General features: G+C 40.3%; 1 protein-coding gene across 1 annotated transcript; it reads left to right on the top strand.

The window, feature by feature from the left end:
- The first annotated feature begins 1,350 nt into the window (after positions 1-1,350).
- gpm6aa (glycoprotein M6Aa) lies at positions 1,351-19,520 on the top strand. The gene is made up of 7 exons (XM_075481859.1): positions 1,351-1,716; positions 12,619-12,811; positions 13,007-13,163; positions 15,101-15,254; positions 15,809-15,885; positions 16,503-16,568; positions 17,470-19,520. Exons 1-7 carry the CDS (start codon positions 1,680-1,682, stop codon positions 17,620-17,622), a joined length of 837 nt encoding a protein of 278 aa, XP_075337974.1. The 5' UTR covers positions 1,351-1,679; the 3' UTR covers positions 17,623-19,520.
- The last annotated feature ends 389 nt before the right edge of the window (positions 19,521-19,909 follow it).

The following is a 19,909-nucleotide window of genomic DNA, read 5'->3' as shown; positions in this document are numbered from 1 at the left end:
TCATAGAGAGCTGGTCTTCAGTTTCTTCTCTCCACATGGCCGTGTTGCTGTGAAAGTGTTGCTTGTTTTGTAGAAATGAAGATGACAAAAAGAAAGAGACGTGTGGGACTTGAAAAGTTAGCAGTTTGTCATCTGTCATCACTGCCACTCAGAGGTGTTTTAGCTGCGGATCAACTTCGACCGTCCAAGCTCCCTCTACGCTGTGTCCCACATGAAACCGATAAGCAAAGGAGGTGCACCAGTCCTGACTCGTCTTGCCAGATACGGTGCCGATTCATCATTTTGAATTGGCTGAAAAAAGACGTCTGTGGAGAAAAGGTGCACACACCGAACTTACAAGATAAACAGATGTTCACGATGCTCCAAACGTGTCTGAAAGAAAAGTGTCGACTGGGTGACTTGATGAATAAGGTCCTTTTGGGAATGATGAGGACTACCATACTCTCTGAGACTTTCTATGTTGCAAATGTTTATTTGTGTCCGAAACAAGATCTGTGCCTTTTGTCATAATTTTGTCTTACAGGTCTATGGACAACGCTCTCCAGCTCAAGGTGGGGTTTTATCTCCATCATGCCCACAGTCTCACGCTAATTTGTGAAACTGTGGTGAAACTTAATCAAATTACTAGTTCTTTTGAAAATGAATTATGTATTACAGTTATTTATTTTCACCTGCACTTTGACTTTGTTCAAGCATCTGCACAACTTGGTTAGTTTTAAATTAAAAACATATTGGTGATGCTGAGGCAGGGGAAACTACTTCGCAATTTTGTCAAAACAATTCAATTAGGTACAAGTGGAATCCTGTCAAATTATGCTGCGCATAGAATGTGTTTGTCTATTATCTACTAATCTTCTTCAAAAATGATGACTTCTGTGACGTTTAAGTCCTAAAATCACCAAAGGTGAAAATGCGTCTGCAGGATTTGTGCAGAACTTCTTGTGTGCATGTATGAGACTCCAGTGTAACCTCCTTGGTGTATAATTGAATCTGTATGACTAATGAGATTAGGAGAATCCCATTTTGAAATCAGATACCCCTCACTCTTAGTTAAGGAGAAGCGGAGTTAATGCAGTTGAGCTACTGCTTCATTGAGGAGGGTTGATGGGTGATAATGGGTGTAACCATTCTGTCTGGGAACCAGGGGTGTTTAAAGCAAGTGATGTCGTCCCACACTCATGGGCTCAGCTGCCAACATGTCGAAGTCGTAAATATCTCCAGCCACCTCAACCTAAACCCTGCTGCCGCTTTCAGTGTTTTAATTCCACAGTTTCCACAAACCTGCTCTTTTTTTCAAAAACACATCCCTTTGTCACACATGCGCTTTCCTGCCTACCATAGAGACCACCCTCTGCTCAATCCTGCGCCCCCCACTCCTCCTCCTCCACCACAAGGGACTAAGGAGGTTTTCAGCACTTGCCACGGCAGCTCGCAGTGGACAGCAGCACAAAGGCTCAGTGATCCCGTGTATCGCCCAGACACTTGACAGAAACCACAGCTGACAGCCAATCTCAGCGTTCAGTAGGTTCACACAGAAAGAGGGTGGAAAAGTAAGTCAAGAAAAGGAAAGAGGAGGCGCTTTGTGGACTATTCCTAACATAAATAAGCTTCTAAACCTGCCAGCCAAAACAGGCTCTTTTAAAACATATATTTAGTTGCTCAAAAACAGAATCAGCACAATGGAAGAAGACATGGATGAGGGGCAGACCCAGAAAGGTAAGAAAGTATTTCTCTGCATGTTTGGCTTCATTTATTCAATCTTAAAGTCAATTTGAGGTCTTTTGTCATGGTTAGCAGTGTATCTGCACAAATGTTAGCTATGCCACCTCTGAATAGGAGAGCAGCTGTTTGTGGTAATTCCTTTGTCCATTGAGTTGAGCACTCCACTGAAAAGAGCACGTCTGTTTGTGCTGTTTGGGTTGTCAGAGGGGTGTGAACTGCTCCAGCGATGGCTGGACTGCCTTTGTTTGCCTGATAAGGTTTTCATGCTTGTCATGAAGGCTGAGAGAGAAACATGAGGTGAGAACTAAACCAAGCTCCTACACTCGTTATCCATCAGCTCCCAGATCCTGTTATTTGTATCCAAACACCCAGACGATGTATGTCAAGGCAATGTTTTGTGGCATTCACTGTGGATTTGATGCAGGAGCAGATTTTTCTTTCGGTGGTTTAAAATGGGACAGCGTTTGCTTTGTGCAAGACGGTATAGCTATTTAGATACTTCACATCCCCCCTACCACTCTATTTTTTCCTGCATGAATGATTCAGTATATGGTCGGGCATCTCTAAAGGAAGGGATAGAAAAGTGCTTTATTTCGAAATGGACAGCAGCATGGGGAAAGAAAAGGGCATTATGATTAAGAAAATCTACAAACATCATGAACAAAAGTGGGCAGGGTACTGCTGTCATGTCAAAAATAAAACCTTTGTCTCTTGTCCCCGTCCCCCCTCAGATTTACTTCATGTGACAGGCATGGTTTCATGTGTTTGTGTTTCCCTCTTCTCCCTTCTTCCTGCATCCGAGCGCCACTCAGACTTACGCATGAGCTGAAGCAGTTGCCATGGAACTGGCCAAGTGCAGTCATCATCTACTCTCTGCACCCACTCCTGCCGATGACATTTCAGTAAGACAGGAATAGTTTGCTGTGTCTGAGTGTGGGAAGGAAAGGGCAAGGATGCAAACTGGTGCAGAGAAAGACCAGCAGAGGTGGAAAGAGTCCTGAAAATGTGTACTCAGGTACAAATACTGTTACATTGCTTCAATTGTACTCAATTACAAGTAAAAGTACTTGTGTTAAAAAAAGTACTTAAGTAAAAATACAAAGTACTCTAGTACTAGACTACAATTTACACAGGCTCACCAGAACTGGACAATAGAAGATTGGAAAAACGTTGCCTGGTCTGACGAGTCTCGATTTCAGTCGCACTCGAATTAGTGGCGGAACGGAAAATTTCCGCTGTCCGCGAACGCATCAAACAGACCGGAAATTAAATTTTCGCTAGTGCCAGCCGCTAGTATCGGGTTATTTTGCTTATTAAAGCAAAAAAATTGAACGTTTTAACGCAAAATTAGCTTTTTACGCCAGATTAATGAGCTATATGTTCTATATATATTCTAAATATTCTATAAATATGTCAAAGACAGTGAAAACGCCTTGTTGATGTGACAGGTCAGAGGAGAATGGGCAGACTGGTTCCAGATGATAGGAAGCAGAGGTGGACAGAGTACAGAAAATTTGTACTCAAATTTGTACAAAGTACTCTTCTCAAAAACTACTCAGAGTATTAATTACTTTTTAACCAATGGATATTTTATTGCATCGTCAATAGCAGACTTTTGATTCGATTCACCTGTATGAAATATCCGACCCCTGGTCTAGTGCTATATGTCAACAGAGATTTTTTTTTAACCAAAAACAGCTCACCTTATACAGTGAAATTACTGCAATGATATGATTATTATGAGGCCAGAGTGTAAACAGATGGCACACACATGAATACATTCGCTTCACTGACTCCACACGTTAGCTCGCTCCGCCTTATTATCAGGCTAACCGATGGCAGCTTTGCAGACTTATCTCAGCCAAATTAACAACCTTAACACATGAAAAATCAGAAAGCAATATCATACAAGTATAGTTGTAAAACCTCTTCCTGCAATGTGTTTTTTGAGATCAGACGTTGAAGTCTTGTAAACTGATATCACCGTGGAGCTCAAACAAAGTTTGCACTGCATCTGGACGCTGTCTCCTCGGTCCACTCTCTGCTCTGCTGTGCAGGTGTGTTACCTCCAGAAACCTGTGGCTGCTGTGGCAGCGGAGTTGGCCTTTCCTGACATTACATCTTAGATTAACTGCCCCTGGCGCGATCTGACGGCAAATTAGGATTTGCATTGGGAAAAAAAAAAATCTGACGGTTTGAATATTAATTCAAATTGTGGGCGTACTCAGTCGCGACTTTTGATTTTAAAAGTAGCGCAGAAGATTACATGGTGTAAATTGTACTCAAGAATGAGTAAAATTACACACTTGAAAAAAATACTCATAAAAGTACAAGTACCTAAAAATCTACTTAATTACAGTAACGTGAGTATTTGTAATTTGTTATTTTCACCCCTGAAGACCAGTATATAGTAAGTTAAGAAAAAAGAGTGAAAGCTTCATGGGAACATAGAAATCATAACTGGGAAGAACATAGAGACAGAACAATGCACTACTTCTTGCAATGCTGCAGAATGAACAGATACAATATAACGAAGATGGTATAAAATCTGTAAGAATTGGCAACGAACACAAACCTAAATGGAGGATGCAGCAGTGGGTCTCATGCATGCATGTCTACATGCCCTGCCCATTCTTATATGGCACAACCCAGAATTTGCTCACTTTGCCCATTTCAGATCTACTGCACAATGCTTTGTTTGCCTCCAGGATCACGTGCCTTTGGGCATCACTGCTCCCGTGTCAAAACAAACTTTAGCAAATACTTGATTTATGCTTCACTAGTCACTTTTAAATCACATTTTCCCTCCTTAGTTGTTCATTTTTCATTCAACATCAGATTGACATACTGCAGTAACTTAAATGCTCATGTGTGAAATGTTTGTTTTGTCTGTGCTCCAAACCAAGAGGCAAGTGAGAAAGTCTATGCTTTGATTCATGTCAGCTAAAAGCAAAAGCAGTGTCACTTTAGATTTCATGTCTATTTTATGTAAAAATCTATCATCGCTTGCAAAAGTTGATGACCTGTGCAAGCATCTCTTTAAAAAAGATGACGTCAGAACCTGAGGGTACATTCAAACAGGCAGTGTGCACAGCAGCTAAAGACACTTTTCTTCATGAGTATTCTTTAAAGGGGCTTTAAAGTAAATGTCACAAAAACTTGTTTTACAAGTGTGTGAGAAAGCAACCATTTTTAAATGTTTATGATCTTCATATTCAATAACATCTGTATCTTTTTCACATTCATGACATTTTTAAAGGACAATTTCTATATTCTAAAACACATGCTGTAGACCTCGCCCAAGCTAAAAACAAACTATAATCTCGTAGGTACTTCCACCTCTGAGTGGTTGCAGGTGTCACTGAGTGCACTCACAGCACGCCGATACCCGTCTGTCTTCCTCTTCTGAGGCTGCAGATCTCAGATTATGAGTCAGATGCACCAGGTGGGCCCTGCTCATCTCAGCTGCTAGCCAAATGTAGGAGCACTCTACATACAATAGTAGCCAAACATAACAGGGGGTCAAACCGCCACCCTACGCTTGAACAAAGGTTTCCGCTGATGTGAAAACGGTAGAAATGATTTCATTTTTATTTTTTTGCAGAGAAATTCTGCAAATGAGTATATGATGGGTAACACCATTAATGAATCAACCAAAAAACATTGTGGATATAATTCACACTCAGTGTGCTAATTGCCACTCAATGGAAAAAACTGAGAAAGGCCCACCTGTTAGCACTTCCTGAGCCAAGAATCTGCTCTGCAGGGCGCAGCCTGTCCTTCTGTTTGATAGGTTTGATCAGGCTTCTAATTTGGCAAGCAGTTACATGTTGAGCATCTCATTGATATTTTTATCAGTCCGCAAATAGAGAGTTTCTGTCAAACAGCACGGCACGAATGCAACAAACGCAACATACAACTGTAAGACATTTTTCAATGTGGTTGTATTTTCTCATGGTTCACCGAGTTTCATTCACTTTGAATTTATAGTTGCCATGTTAAATGTCAACTTTGTATTGAGATTAAGCGATGCTGAACTCAGTGGAGGCTGCTTTTAATATCAGACGCTGTGGTCAGACAAGTGTTTTTACCAGCATTAAGTATAGAAATGATTGTTTTTGAGGATGCTAGTAAATTATCTGGCATTATTAAGTTTTTTTTGTTAATATTTTATTTTTATTTTATTTTAATTTTTGCTGGTCATTTTATCTTAAAGAGCTGCAAACCTTCAGAGTTAAATTAGTTTAGACCTCAGTTTGTGCCCAGTGTTGGCCTGAATGCTGTTGTGTAGCTTTTCTACTCTGCAATGATATCTTGAAGTCATTCACCGGCAGGACTCAGCGACCTCTGATCATGCTTTAATCTCCCTATCTCTTGCACAAAACCCACCCACCCCCTTTGTCCAGAATCCCAACCTGTTCCTACCCAGAAGAAGTCAGGGGAGTTCCACCAATTGTTCCTTTGACTTTTTTTGGAGGTCTAAGTGGAAATGTTCAGAGGGGTTTCGTGTTATTCTTGAATGCATGACTTAACAAGTGCCTGACAAGTGTTCATGACATAATCATGCACCTGGAGACCGATCATGATGAGACCCAAAGCTTATTCTGAGTATATCTACAGGTTTTAAGATACAAAATGCAAAGATGACAGCCATTTTCCATTATTCTCTCTATAATGATGCCCTCTTACAGTCCAGTGCGTTTTGTGACCCATTGTTTGGGAGCTGTGACTTAAATCCCCACATTCTTTTGTGCAAGTCGTTTAAGCTCATTTCACCCTTGAACAGAGAATTACTGGCACGGTTAAAAATGCAAAAACAGAAAGCACAACATTCCCTGTGTTTTCTGTCAGTTTTTTGACATTTGCCCCTCAGTTCCTGGCGCGAACTCGGACAAAAGACACATCCCCTGCTCTGCAGTCACGCAGTCCTGCTCAGGCGCTTCCACCTCTCCACGAAACAGAAAGAAAGAAAGGAAATCAGCGTCCGAGCCTTTGGACCTGGTCTGCAACGTCCTCTTTGCCCTGGGGGGGTTATGTGTGTAATGGGTCTCATTCACTATTGTCCCACTGAATTTGTTGACATACAGTAAGTGGGTCACGGCTCCGAAGTAACCGGTCTATTCTCAGATTTCGCACAGTGGTTGACATGGCAACCAAACTGGTTGATTAAACATGCGCAGAGGAGATGGGTGAGCTGAGAGAAAAAAAGGAAAAAAAACTGCATGCTACAGGGGAAGGAGGGTGCATTAAAAGGAACAAGGAAAGCATCGGGATGAGTATACGCCCATTACCCTCATACTGACACAGACTCCCCATCCCCCAACTCAGACCTCTCCTTCTCTCTTGCTCTGAACAGGCCCACTGCCACCCCACCCCCATGCAAAACTCCTCTACTAACAAGCACTAATGACTGCTGGCTGTATGCGGAAAAATTACATCTGATTGGGTGCTTTGTGGTGTAAGCAAAGTCAACATACATCAAACATTACCTGGATCATTACTCACTTCTATGCCACCTCCTTTAATGAATATTGTAATGAATTTCTTCCTCTGTTAGAGCTGCACAAACAGCAAATCCTAATGTTCAAAAATCAATTCATAAAGAAATTTGGGATTCACCCAAAAATCCTTATTCAATGGCAATATGTTACAGTCTTATGTAGAAGCATATATGTTCTTCCATCGAAATTAGAATTAGAAGATAATGCCATTTTCCATTGGACAGCCATCTGCTTAAAAAAAGCAAGAGAAAGACAGGAGGGAAAGTTTGGCTCTTGCCTTGATATCAGTGCATTCTAACTTAAGAAGGAAATATTTTTTAGGATTGAGACATAAAATAGGCAGATTTCAACAGGCAGCTAGGTATTTACAGCTTATGGTATTTGTGGCATAAACATGATAATTTTGCTAATTTGTCTCGAGTGCCGTGTCGCGAATACTCAATTAAACAGCTTGGTCTCATGAAAACTGCGAATGAAAAACATGCCAAGTCATGTTCTGCGTTTCGCTTGTCTGCTCGTGTAGCCTTGATGAACAACACTTTACTGACCTTTAACCCTGACACTAATCATTTTGTTTGTCGCTTAATGCCGTAAAATGACGCGCCAAGTGCTTAAAAAACGTGACACTCAAAATGTGCTTGAAGTGGTGTGCGACTCGTACAGCATGCCACAATGTCACATTGGATTAGGAGCTCAGTTCAGGCTTCAAAAATTATTGGAAGGCAACAAAGTTTTATGTGCATTTTAAAACCGAGAGGCGTCTGACATCGCAGATACAAATCCAGCTGAATGAAAACGATGCTACCAGTTAAAATCCAATTGACGGCTTGGCTGTTGAAATTTGTCTCCCATCTAATCATGGAAATAAATTAAATTAGGTAAGAAAAAGGCAGAGATAATAAAGTGGTTCAATTTCTGCACTGCTGATAGAAATGTTTTACTTACAAATACATGCATAAAGCAACTAAAAAACTGAAGTAAAGTCAAAACGCTTAAATAACACCACAGTTGGGTTACCCTCAACTTAGACGAGCAATGCTGAATTCACCGATGCCGTGAAAAAGCAGCAGGTCCCTGATTAATTAACCCCAACTGTCCTCCGGCGCCATCTTTCCTCAGATGGACATCATTTAGCACTAAGTATTATTTAAACCCAACCTAAAGCCTCATGTGCACGTTGACGGGGTCAGTGAGAACCCGAGTGTGCGTGTGTTCCTTTTGCCTGTCGGATATAACTCTGACAGATGGAGGAGAAATAGGAGGTGGGAGGGGACCTGGGAGGGGGTCATCCTTTCTCTTTGTATTAGAGAGACGCCTTCTGTTGATTGGACCGCAGTGTTTGGGGTCATGTGGGCTTTGTTGTGTGAAGATAAACTATTTCAATCCCACAATTTGCTCAAATCCTGTCAGTCTTTGTTTAAATTTGAATGCAATTAATCCTAGTGTTGCCAGACTTTCAATTTTAGCTTGTGAAATGTCTTTAATTAACATTTGAAGGAAATCTTCTATTATTTCAGAACACGAACATGTAATTGCATCTTATTCTCAGTTAAATATAATTCAATTCAATTCAGTTCATTTATAGCGCGCCTAATCCCACCAAATGTCCCCTCGAGGCACTTCTATGTATATATAATTTAGAAGATTTTTAAGATCGTGCTTTGGTGACAACATATTTATAAAAACCTAAAGTTTTAGTGAAAAATTAGCCCATTCTTAGGGGGAACAAAGCAGTTTAAAACAGGCAACTAAAATAAGCTCAATTAAGAGCACACCAAAGCTCTTTCTCACTGCTGCTCCATTGTAAATCACCTCAGTTGGAAGAAATTCATAACCCGACTTTCTGTGAGTACTTCAAAAGACAAGTTGTCCACCTACACTTGGCAGGAACAATTCAAATATCCACGACCCCTCATCAAGCATGGGATCTTTTTTATATGTATATATCTTACAAGTAATGTTAAGCTATGCAAAAAGCTTGAATAATGAATGCCAGAGGCTTGTGTGCTGCTGTACTGTGCCACTTCTAAATAATGGATCAAACACCCAGGAGCTTACAAAGCCAGCAAGAACAACTGCTGGCCTCTTTTTTTACAAGCTCAAAATTGCAGTCAGTCAAGCTCAATAAAAAGTTACAAAGAAGAAATGGGAAGTCAACTCATATACTCAAACTGAAGACAGCTAAGTTATTATTGTATTCGTTTCACAACAATTCGACAAAGAATTGTTCGAAATGTTCGAAAACATTCGACAAAGAACAACTGAATAACGACAGCATATCACTCTAAACATGAGTCATTATACTCATGGCAGCACTCACCAGTTCCTCTGCTCTTTTAATTGAGCCGGAGGAGTTTCTCTTCCTCAAAATTAAGAGCAGACCATCAATAAAACATTATGCGTGTTACATCCGCTTACCAATGCTCTCGTTGAGCCCAGCAACTTCATTCTGCCATAGAAACAACACTTCCTCTCGGTTAAGACGTTATTCTATCTTTGCCTAAAACAACTGCAATAATGCAAACTAGTAACTGATAACTGACTTTTCTGTATATATCAGGAAAAAGTAAGATATAAAAAAAAAATTAGGATCTAGATTTTGACTGCAGGAATGTAAATAATTCAAAGGATTGATTGGCAGAAATTCTTTGTATTTCCACTCGTTTCCTGTTACGTTGGATACCAGATCCACTCAGCTACAGCACCACATCTGAAAGGTGGCTAAAAGAAAGACTGCATGAGTTAGCCTAATAGTATCAAACAAGGGCGAAAATAACTGCTTTTGTTTCTGAAAGCTCATAGTTAGGCAAATAAAGGCCTTGGTTTAAATATATAGACAAAGCTAATGGAGAATATTACCATAAACTGTGTTTCTGCTCCATCAGTGCTGCATGCAAATCCATAAAATCTTCGAAATATTTACTCGTCTTTGTTGATGAGGACCTCAGATGACCGGGCAGGTGATTGTGACGCACAGCATGGAGGGTAAATGTGACTGGCCTCTATCTGTCACGCTCATCTTGACAGTAAAGACCACTGAATCAATAAACCCTGTCACTGCCTGCTTCCTGACACGATAAGGCAACTTGAGATAATGACGGAAGAGGTGGCGACAGAATCACTTTTGACTTCGGAGGATATTCAAACAAAAACAAAGGTGGCTCCATTATGAAGGTGTTATGTTGTAGAAAGTTTTTATATTAACGAGACAATGTATTACCATCTAGGATGACCCTATTAAGCAACAGATTTAGGATTTTTAGGTCATAGACATCACAATACTCTGAATAACTTTGAAAAGTGAACTTGTGGCAAATACTTAATCTTGTGCCTTGATGGTAAGATAAAGAAAAAGACATTCACACTGCAAAGCAGCCAGTAATGTGTGCCTGCTTGTATTTGATTGGCCAAAGCAGCAAAAAAAGAAATTGTAGCAGGTGAGAATGCATTTCATCTAAAATGGATGCTCGACAAAGAGTTAAATATACACCTAATTCATGATCGCACTATAATGCAATCTGTAGAAATCCACCTTTGTGAAAAAGCACCAAATTCAGGTAAGGAAGCTGTCAAAAACTATCAAAGGAATAAAGTTGAGCTGAGGAATCATAGATAATAATACGGTTCATTAAATGTGTTTAATAAGGACATTGCTCCCTATTATAATTCAATTTGTGAGTGGACTGAAAAGGGACCGGGACCCCATGAGGACACGAAAACCTACTGCAGGCTTTCAGAATCCCATAAACTGAAGCGTGGCAGCCAGATGGCACACCTGATGTGAGGTGATGTGTCTCTGCCCTGGAGGTTCAGTGGAGAAATTGGAGAAATTCAAAGGCAGTGAAGGAATGCTGCAGACAGATGACATCACAGTCCCGAATCCTATACTATACTTTCAGTCTTAAAGACAGAGCAAGTCTATGGAGGGAAACACAGAGACATCCTCTCTAAACTATCGACTTTCAACAAATGTTGGACGAAATTCAAACTCTGACAAGCTGGCAGAGTCCAAACTCAGTGGCTAAAACCCAGTGACATGAGTGTGTCAAAAAGGCAGCTATAATCTAACTCATGTCCATTTCAACTGAGATATTGATTTTCTTCAAAGCCGTCATGGGTCATTCAAGCGTGAAAAGCTACACAGGTTACTGGGGAAAGAGCAAATTCTCAGTTAACTCGTTTAACTTCTCTCCGGAGAAAAAAAATTAAGTCGGGGAGGGGGGGGATTACATCAACAAGGATGTAGATGATGAAGCCTGGGCGAGGGTTGGAGCTGCACCAAGCGTCTGAGTGCTCGGCACAGCCCAGCAGGCGAGCCAGCTACTTGGTATTCAACTCAGGTCTGGATGAGAGTGAAAAGCAGAGAGTTGAGGAGGACAGAGATAGTGCTGTGACTCCTGCTTTGGAACACAAGACGATAACTGCAAAAGAATCCTGCTGAAAATAGTTGGAAATCTTTTCTTTTTCTCTTTAAATCAGTGCTACAACTGGGCGAGGAAAACTGATTCATGTCAGAGCAAAGACAGCAGTGCGACTGCAGATGAATTTAATCACAGATGATCCCCGGGGAGGAATCTTTCTGCTTTCTACGAACATGTCGATATATTTCTACATTTCACCTGCATGTATTGACTTGGGTGTAGATGAGGAGTTACCACATGATTCCTAATGGTCTGGTTTTGTGAAGAATATGGCTGGGTGGTTAATATGCTGCAGTCTCTCTTGTTACTCTAAGAAAATGAGAAAAGATTGACTCTGTAGCCCAAAACACACAATCTTCAAGGTAGAGATTCATAAATCTAAGCAATTCATGCACACTCACAGACATGACTATTTACAGACTCAGCTACTCTTGGAGCGGTCTGTGCGACAGGAGATTGAAGTTGGAACCGAGCGGTCATTAGTCACCTTAAGGTCCCCCCGGAGCAGGAGGCTGGGCAAAAGAAACAACAGGGTTAAAGGTCAGGCTCTCTGCGTAAAGAGTAGGGTGAAATGTTCACGCTGAATAAAATGTCAGAATAATCTGCAGGGCTGAACCGCCGACAGTACAAATATGGTGCTTGAATCTTTGAAATAAAGAGAAAGTGCAGCTGACAGCAGCAGTGGACGTGGTTCTTAAACATGTTATCTTTCAGTTTTTAAAACCTGAGAAATGGTGTGGGAGGAAATGAGGTGTATTTTAGTCAAGTTGTTGTTTTTTGCTCCATCATGCATGCATAGTTTCCTCCCGACAATACTTTGAATGTTGTAAACTCTCAAATACGGCACAAATGGCATGCTGATACGTTTGCCCATTGGCAATGTTTTCTGAATTATCTAGAGTCTCGTCTCACACTGTGAACATTCTGCTCGTTTCTTTCTTTGTTGATGAACTGGTTGACCTCTGTGTGTTTAGGATGCCTCGAATGCTGCATCAAATGCCTGGGAGGGATCCCATACCCTTCCCTCATAGCCACCATCTTGCTGTATGCGGGCGTGGCCCTGTTCTGTGGTTGCGGACATGAAGCGCTGTCCGGCACCGTCACCATCCTCCAGAACTACTTTGAGGTGGTGAGGAGCCCTGTGGATGCGCTGGATGTCTTCACAATGTGAGTTCCAAAGGTTCAGACTGCTTCAAGGGCTGATTTGTTGTTGAAGAACACACCATTAGATAATGAAATGTTTTTCTTCTCCTGGGGAGATCTTTTCATGCCTACTTGACTTGAAGGCTTGAAAACATCCGAAGAACAAGTTAAACTTCTGGTTGTGGATTGTTTTTCAGTGGTTTTCTATTCATTCTGCAGGATTGATATTATCAAGTACGTGATCTATGGCATTGCTTCAGCTTTCTTCGTCTATGGCATCCTGCTGATGGTGGAGGGATTCTTCACCAGTGGAGCCATTAAAGACCTGTACGGAGACTTCAAGATCACCACCTGTGGACGCTGTGTCAGCGCTTGGGTAGGACCATCACTTTGCTCACCATTCACTGTGAAATGTGGCTTAAAATTGGGTCAGGTTATTTCTACTAGTTCAAGGGTTTTCTAACATGCACTTTTCAGGAATGATGGCATAATCACACATGGCAGGTCAATGCCAATATTCTTCCTTAAAGGTTGAGCAGTCAAAGGTTTTGGCTGACTCCAATAATAGCTGTTCTTAATATTCTTTGAGAAAATTCTTTAACATTTAACATTTTAACATGATGGACAGGTACAAGCAGACTCAATCGAAGCTGGATTTTGGGGACTGATCTTCATGGGGTAAAAAAACCCCAAAAAGGAATTGATATATCAGCTGATATACACACAGTATCTTATAATTCTGTTGAAAAGAGAAAACTATTTGGTGAGTTTGTTTGATCATTTTCCAGCAATGTGTTTCACCACTAGTTGACAACCTACCCAGAAGACAATGCTTGACACCTCATGACTCAGGTGCTGTTTACACATACCCGGGTATTTTGATAAACGCATAATTTCTAACCTTCGTTTGCAAAAATAACTAGGTGCACACAGCCCCGTTTTTAAAAAAAAACACGTCTACATTGATCAGCATAAATACGCTATCAAGAGCTGTTAAATTACGCCAAGCCTGACGGTGGCAGTGTTAGAACAATGAGAATTCCACACAAGCCAATCAGAAGCCTAATAGAGAACCGCTGACAGGAAGAACTTCCGGATCCTTTTCAAGAAGAAAGTATGGCGCCAGGCTCATGTGTGTGGACTGACAGCGAGACTGAGTTACTTTTAAACGTTGCGCTGGACTATAAAACTGCTAAAGCCCTCAAAATTGTATGACTGTAATTTTCAAAATCACACAAGCGAGTATAGCTCTCAACAACAGAAATGCTGCTAGTACCTCCATGCTTGCCAGATAAACAATGGACGGAGAGAATGGCGTTTTCACGTTAGCATCCTGCCAACATGGCGGATAGGGGCGGGGCTCTGTACTATGACGACAACTCCTCATTCTCAATTGCCCAAAACTCCGTTTTTGTCTCTTTCAACCAGTTTACACACAAACGCTAAACGGAGTTTTTAAAAAATCTCCACTTTTGCCGGAGTTTTTTTTATGCTTCGTTTTCGGAGGAAAAAACTCCGTTTGTGTATAAACGAAAGGCACAAACGAAGGGAAAGGTCTTCGTTTATCAAAATACCCGGGTATGTGTAAACAGCACCTTAGCTGTAATGCTTAGATTGCTCTGCTGCACCCGCTACAGACTGGAACTGCTCTGATGGACAAAATATGTGACTGAACAATTTCTAAATTACCACTGGCATCCTTTTGTGTTTTAAAAACATCACACTATAATGTGCGTCAGCAGTTGGTATAGCAAATATCCTGCACAATAATGAATATTATTTCTGTGAAATCCGATCATAGAGGGTGCCTCAAGACTTAATGGAGCAGTCTGTGTGTGTTTAAGTAGATTATCTTAACAATAAATTCTTAATGTCACAACCTAAATGCTCTATGAAACAGAAAAACGTTTCTTTGCACTGCTTAGAGCAAGGGGATCTTATAGAAATAGAACTTCTTAGGTAATCTAAAGCTGCATGTGGTGACAATAGAAATGAGCTTTGGCTTCAATAATCTTGTCCAAACCAAAAGGCATCTCGTTGTCAGAGATGGCCGAGTGGACGGAGGGGCTTGCATGGGAACACCTCATAACCCAGGGGATTGCAGCAGTCAGTTTGCATTTTTCAAGATGAATGTGTCTTCCCACAATGCTCTGAAACAAAACAGCTTACATATTCTACTGCAGTAGTAAAGCTCCAATAGGACCAAAAAAGTAAATGTCATGTTTGTAAAACTGTAACACAAAAATTAGTGGCCAAATTTTACATGGATTGTTTAAACAACACACCATCAGCTGTCCACTGCTTCTGTTTCAGTTCATCATGCTGACTTACATCTTCATGCTGGCTTGGCTTGGGGTGACTGCTTTTACCTCCATCCCAGTCTTTATATATTTCAACATCTGGAATATTTGCCAAAATGCCACTGTGCTAGAGGGGGCCACACTCTGCCTGGACCCACGCCAGTACGGTAAGAATGGGTATTGTGCATTTCTACTTCCCACTGCTTTAGAGATGCTAAGATATGACAACTGAAGTCCTCTCACAGTTTGAATATACGATGTGAACTGTCGATCCTTTCACAACTCACCAAGAAAAAATTATGAAATCTCTTAGTATAGCAACTTTATTGTTTCTAAAATTAAGATAAAGAGATAAAGACTTTTAGAAATCGTCTACCAAATGATGTTTGACAGTAAGTAATCCTCTCTATTTAAAATCCAACACATCAAACTGAATGTTGCTTTCAAGCTCTTTAATGAATCAGAATAGCATCACATTAGCCTCATATGAAGTCCAATCATGTCACTTTATATGCCTGACCCATTAGCGCCACTTCTTTCAGACCATTAGAAGCCACGCTGGAAGCCACTGTTGCTGCCTCTGTGTCAATTTCTTCTGCCTCCACAATATTAAAGCCCTATTTGTTGCCTGTGTGCAGTGTAAAAGTGTATATAATGGTATTCTGGCATGCTGTCTTTGCTATGTACTCTTGACACTCAGAAATATTCCAATTTATTTCAGGTATCGTGCCAATTGCTGAGGCGAAAACTGTGTGTGCTGGATCAGAGAAATTCTACAAGATGTGTGATTCGAATGAGGTTTGTTAAAAATCCCATTTTAGTTAACTTTGTCATTAATCACCACTTATTGTAATTATTATTTTTGCAAGTTTTATGTAATTATTTAAGACACTAATCTACTCCTGACATCACTGCCTTATGATTTGACAAAGCACATTACACATTCATTCTGGTGTAAGCGGTGTAAGCAGTAAATGTCTTTTTTTTGCCATCTTAGAGTGTAGTCAGAGCATGTTTTTGTTACTTAAGGTACCACATACATTATCCCTGGGTAAAATTAAGCATCGGAAATCTAAATTCATAAATATCAACTGTAAAAAAACAAATTCTTCTTACGATGATTTGAATCCGGTCAAGGCAGTTTGGTCAAAACTGAAACTGCACAGAGGCAAAAATCCCCCACTTTGCTTCTTTTTCACTTTTTAAAGGAACTGTAACAAATTTTTCGAGCGATTATTCCAAATGTTTGACAAAGAGAGCAGGACTTTTACTCCAAATATTCAACAAAAGTGAAAGTATTGTTGCGTGTCTGCATAGAAACTGTCTTTAACTCCATCTCCAGGTAGGATTTTGACTAGGAAAGATGTCTAATAAGTGCTGTAGATTAATATGTGCTATGATTTGTTTTTGCACAGCTGGACATGACGTTCCATCTGTTCATCTGTGCTCTCGCTGGTGCAGGAGCTGCTGTAATTGCCATGGTAAGCCACCAATAAGACACTGAAAACATAACTCAACATATTACATATGAAGCACACTTCAGACACAGAAATTACATCTTTACTGGCCCAAGCATTATCTCCTTTTCTTTAAGCAGAACAAGCTTTGCTTATTTGCTTACTGCGGAGAAATACCAAAGCGGAGAAACTAGTGGCTTATTTCATTGTGTCTGCTTGTGTTTGGCAGTGAGAGGGATAGCTGTGGATAGGAGAGAAAGCATTTTAGCGCAGTGAAAAAGACAGGGTTGGTCTCCCTCCTTCTTTCAGAGGCGGCGGGCATGTCATGCCGTCGTCATGGAAACAGTGGAGAAGAAAGGCACAGAGATTGTTGCAAACATCACTCAGTAATTTGTGAGGAGCCATTTTCTGAGAAACAGAAAGTGGATGCTGGTAAAGAGATGATGGTGCAAATTGTGGCAGGAAAGTGAATCACAACAGACACTCAGATCCACTGAAAGGAATGAGCCACTCAAAGGAAAATTCTAAAAGCACTGTGTGCCAACAGTGCTAGAAATATCTTAAAGTACAGATTTATCAGACAGCATGTTAAAAAAAAAAGATGCATGTTTAAATCTGGCTGCTTGCATTGCAGAGTGAAAAAGCAGCTCAGCTATGAAACTATCAATCCTGGTGAAAAGAGAAGCTGTGTTACATACCTCAGTCATTAAAGCACAATACATTCATTATAATCGCCATGGCAACACAAGTCCAAAACTGCACTTAGCATTATGCTGCCACCTGGTGGACCACTGCTGTGGAAGTCGCATTACACTAAACAGGAATATGAAGTTTGTGTTGGGAATTTGCATGCTCATACAGTGAGAAATCATTACTATTGTCTTTGTTGTTACAACCCTAACCCATTGGATCATTTTCCTCACAGATCCACTACTTGATGGTGCTGTCTGCCAACTGGGCCTACGTGAAAGATGCCTGCCGAATGCAGAAGTACGAGGACATCAAGTCAAAGGAGGAGCAGGAGCTTCATGACATCCACTCCACTCGCTCCAAGGAGCGTCTCAACGCCTACACATAAAGAGCAGCAGCGTGAGGCCTGGCCCTGCCACTCCGGCCTCTCTCCCTCTGTATCTCCTCTTGCTTTCTTATCCGTCTCTCTCTACCATCCCCTCCTGAGGGGGGGGACGGAATGGCGACAAGGGACCTCGCCACTGCTGATGTCACTGGTGCGTCATATGACAATGTGGTCTGGGGGGTGTGTCACACAAAGCTCCTCAGTCACAAGCAGCATTTCAAATGAAAAAAAAAAGCCCCTTTACCTCTCTCATGGATGGTGTTCTGATTATCATTATGGCAGTTGTATTATTCTTGAAAACGAGTTGTTTAGTGCTGATAGTAGTTTTAGTGTAGTTTGTAGAATCAGAGGTAGCAGTAGTATTTCTGCTTTTTTTTTTTTTTTTTAATTTTCAAATCATTTGTGTATAATTCTTTTCTTTTTCTTATTTGATGATACGTGTAATTTTGCTCTTATGCATAATTTATTTTTTTGCCGATTTCTGAGGGGGTCAACAGGGGCTTCAAAGGGTTTTCAAGCACATTTCTCATGTAGTATGTCTGGAGATTCCATGTTCAAGAGCTATGTACTGTATGTGAATGAGTGGTCAATTTTTACAACATTTTAAATCTCACAACTATGAAGAATTGTAAACCCTTACCATACCAGTATTTCCAGGGATCAAGTCCACTTTCACATGAAAGCAATGTAATCCTTTTTTTCTATTTCAAGTTATATAACAGCAAAAAACATGATATTAGATACCAAAAGAAGTATTGCTAAACGTGCCAATCCTGTTAAACAGGAAACACTGACTTATGATAGATTTCAGATGGGATTAGCCAACTAGAGATAAATTGTGGGTTGTTTTATGATAATCTTGCCATTCAAATGTATTTTAGGACATTGAATGATTGTATCATCTTTAAATCACAAAGCACATGCTTTAATGAGCCCTTTTAATTTCTTGAAAGTGGAACTTTATAAATACTAAGCTCTTGTTTAACCCCAACTCTGCACCGTATATACTGCTATAGCAAAGCAAACATATACCTTTCGCACCAACACTTGAGGACAATTGTCTTGAGAATAAGAAGAGATGGGTCCAATCAGTTTCAAATGGAAAAAAAAAAAAGAAGTCGTATGTGTAGTGGCACTCCTTGGTGGAATTATGAGATTTGATAAAAGTGTGTGTCGCAGTATTTTTATTTTTTTTGTTCATGACAGTAACAGTTGCCTACATGTTCTGATGACCTAGGGCTACAAAGGTGGCCTGTCACTTAATTGCCTGGTGTTGTTTTGTTGTTGTTGGTTTTTTTTGTTTTTGTTTTTTTAAAATCAATATTTCTCAAAGCTAGTTTCTTGCACTTATTTGACCATTTCTGTGCTCTCTCTAAATGTAAGCTCATTGGAGTTCAACTCAAAGTTGGATAACTGTACTGTTAGTAAAGACTGTGAATTTAGATGTTTTTCGTGGCATGGACATGCATCAGTATAGTCTTATTGACTCAAAAGTTACTTCTTCCACTTCTTTATTTTGACACTTCTGACTGTCTTGCTGGATCAACCCTTTGTTTTTTTGTGCAGTACTAAACCTCCCCACGCTTACTGCGTTATGCTACTGATATTAGAGACTGTAGTCTTTGAGTTGTGTCTATTTAGTTTGTGATGAGCTTTCAACCATGTCTTAAAGCTGATACTTGTACCAACATTCCTTGCTCTGTAACGATCAGAAAAAAAGCTTTCAGCTCTCTCCTTGTATTCGTCTTTTGTACTTCCACTACGGATGCTTAGTAGCAAGCTTTAAATCAAATCTGTTTTGTACATTCATGTGCCAACAGCTTGAAGTGGCTTATTTGACCTGTATGATCAAATTTGCTTGCATAAATAAAATTCACTTGTGTACTTGTTAATAAATGCAACTGGTTGCTTGTGACTATTTTGTTTCGAGGCTAGCAATATAAATTAGCCAAATAATCAATGACTGGGGAGTTCTAAAAATGGATTTGATAGGATTAAATTGTAAAAAGGTAAAACACTTTTAAACGTTCAAATGGATGTTTTATTAAGATGAACATCCACTCAGGAACTAAATGTCCCCACTAGATGTCTCCCTTACCTGAGTCTCGGCAAATAAAAGCTGTTGTCAGGCTGATGTCAGGGAATGATCGCAATTTTGTACAAAAGGGTTAAGAAAACTAGTTACTGTAATAGACAAACCAACTTTAAACAGAAAATCTATACAAAATGGAATATAAACTATCAGAAAGAGGTCATAAGTTATGACATCAAGACATAGGACTGATTAAAA

The sequence above is a fragment of the Odontesthes bonariensis genome, chromosome 13 (assembly GCF_027942865.1).
Source record: "Odontesthes bonariensis isolate fOdoBon6 chromosome 13, fOdoBon6.hap1, whole genome shotgun sequence".
Lineage (NCBI taxonomy): Eukaryota > Metazoa > Chordata > Actinopteri > Atheriniformes > Atherinopsidae > Odontesthes > Odontesthes bonariensis.
This window is presented reverse-complemented; position numbering and strand designations above follow the sequence as displayed.

What these genes read in the sequence shown, in the direction of transcription:
- gpm6aa (XM_075481859.1), top strand. Translation starts at nt 1,680, where the DNA reads ATGGAAGAAGACATGGATGAGGGGCAGACCCAGAAAG. An exon ending in TGAGGGGCAGACCCAGAAAG is followed by an intron (nt 1,717 to 12,618) that starts GTAAGAAAGTAT and finishes CTGTGTGTTTAG; the next exon opens with GATGCCTCGAATGCTGCATC. An exon ending in CCTGGACCCACGCCAGTACG is followed by an intron (nt 15,255 to 15,808) that starts GTAAGAATGGGT and finishes AATTTATTTCAG; the next exon opens with GTATCGTGCCAATTGCTGAG.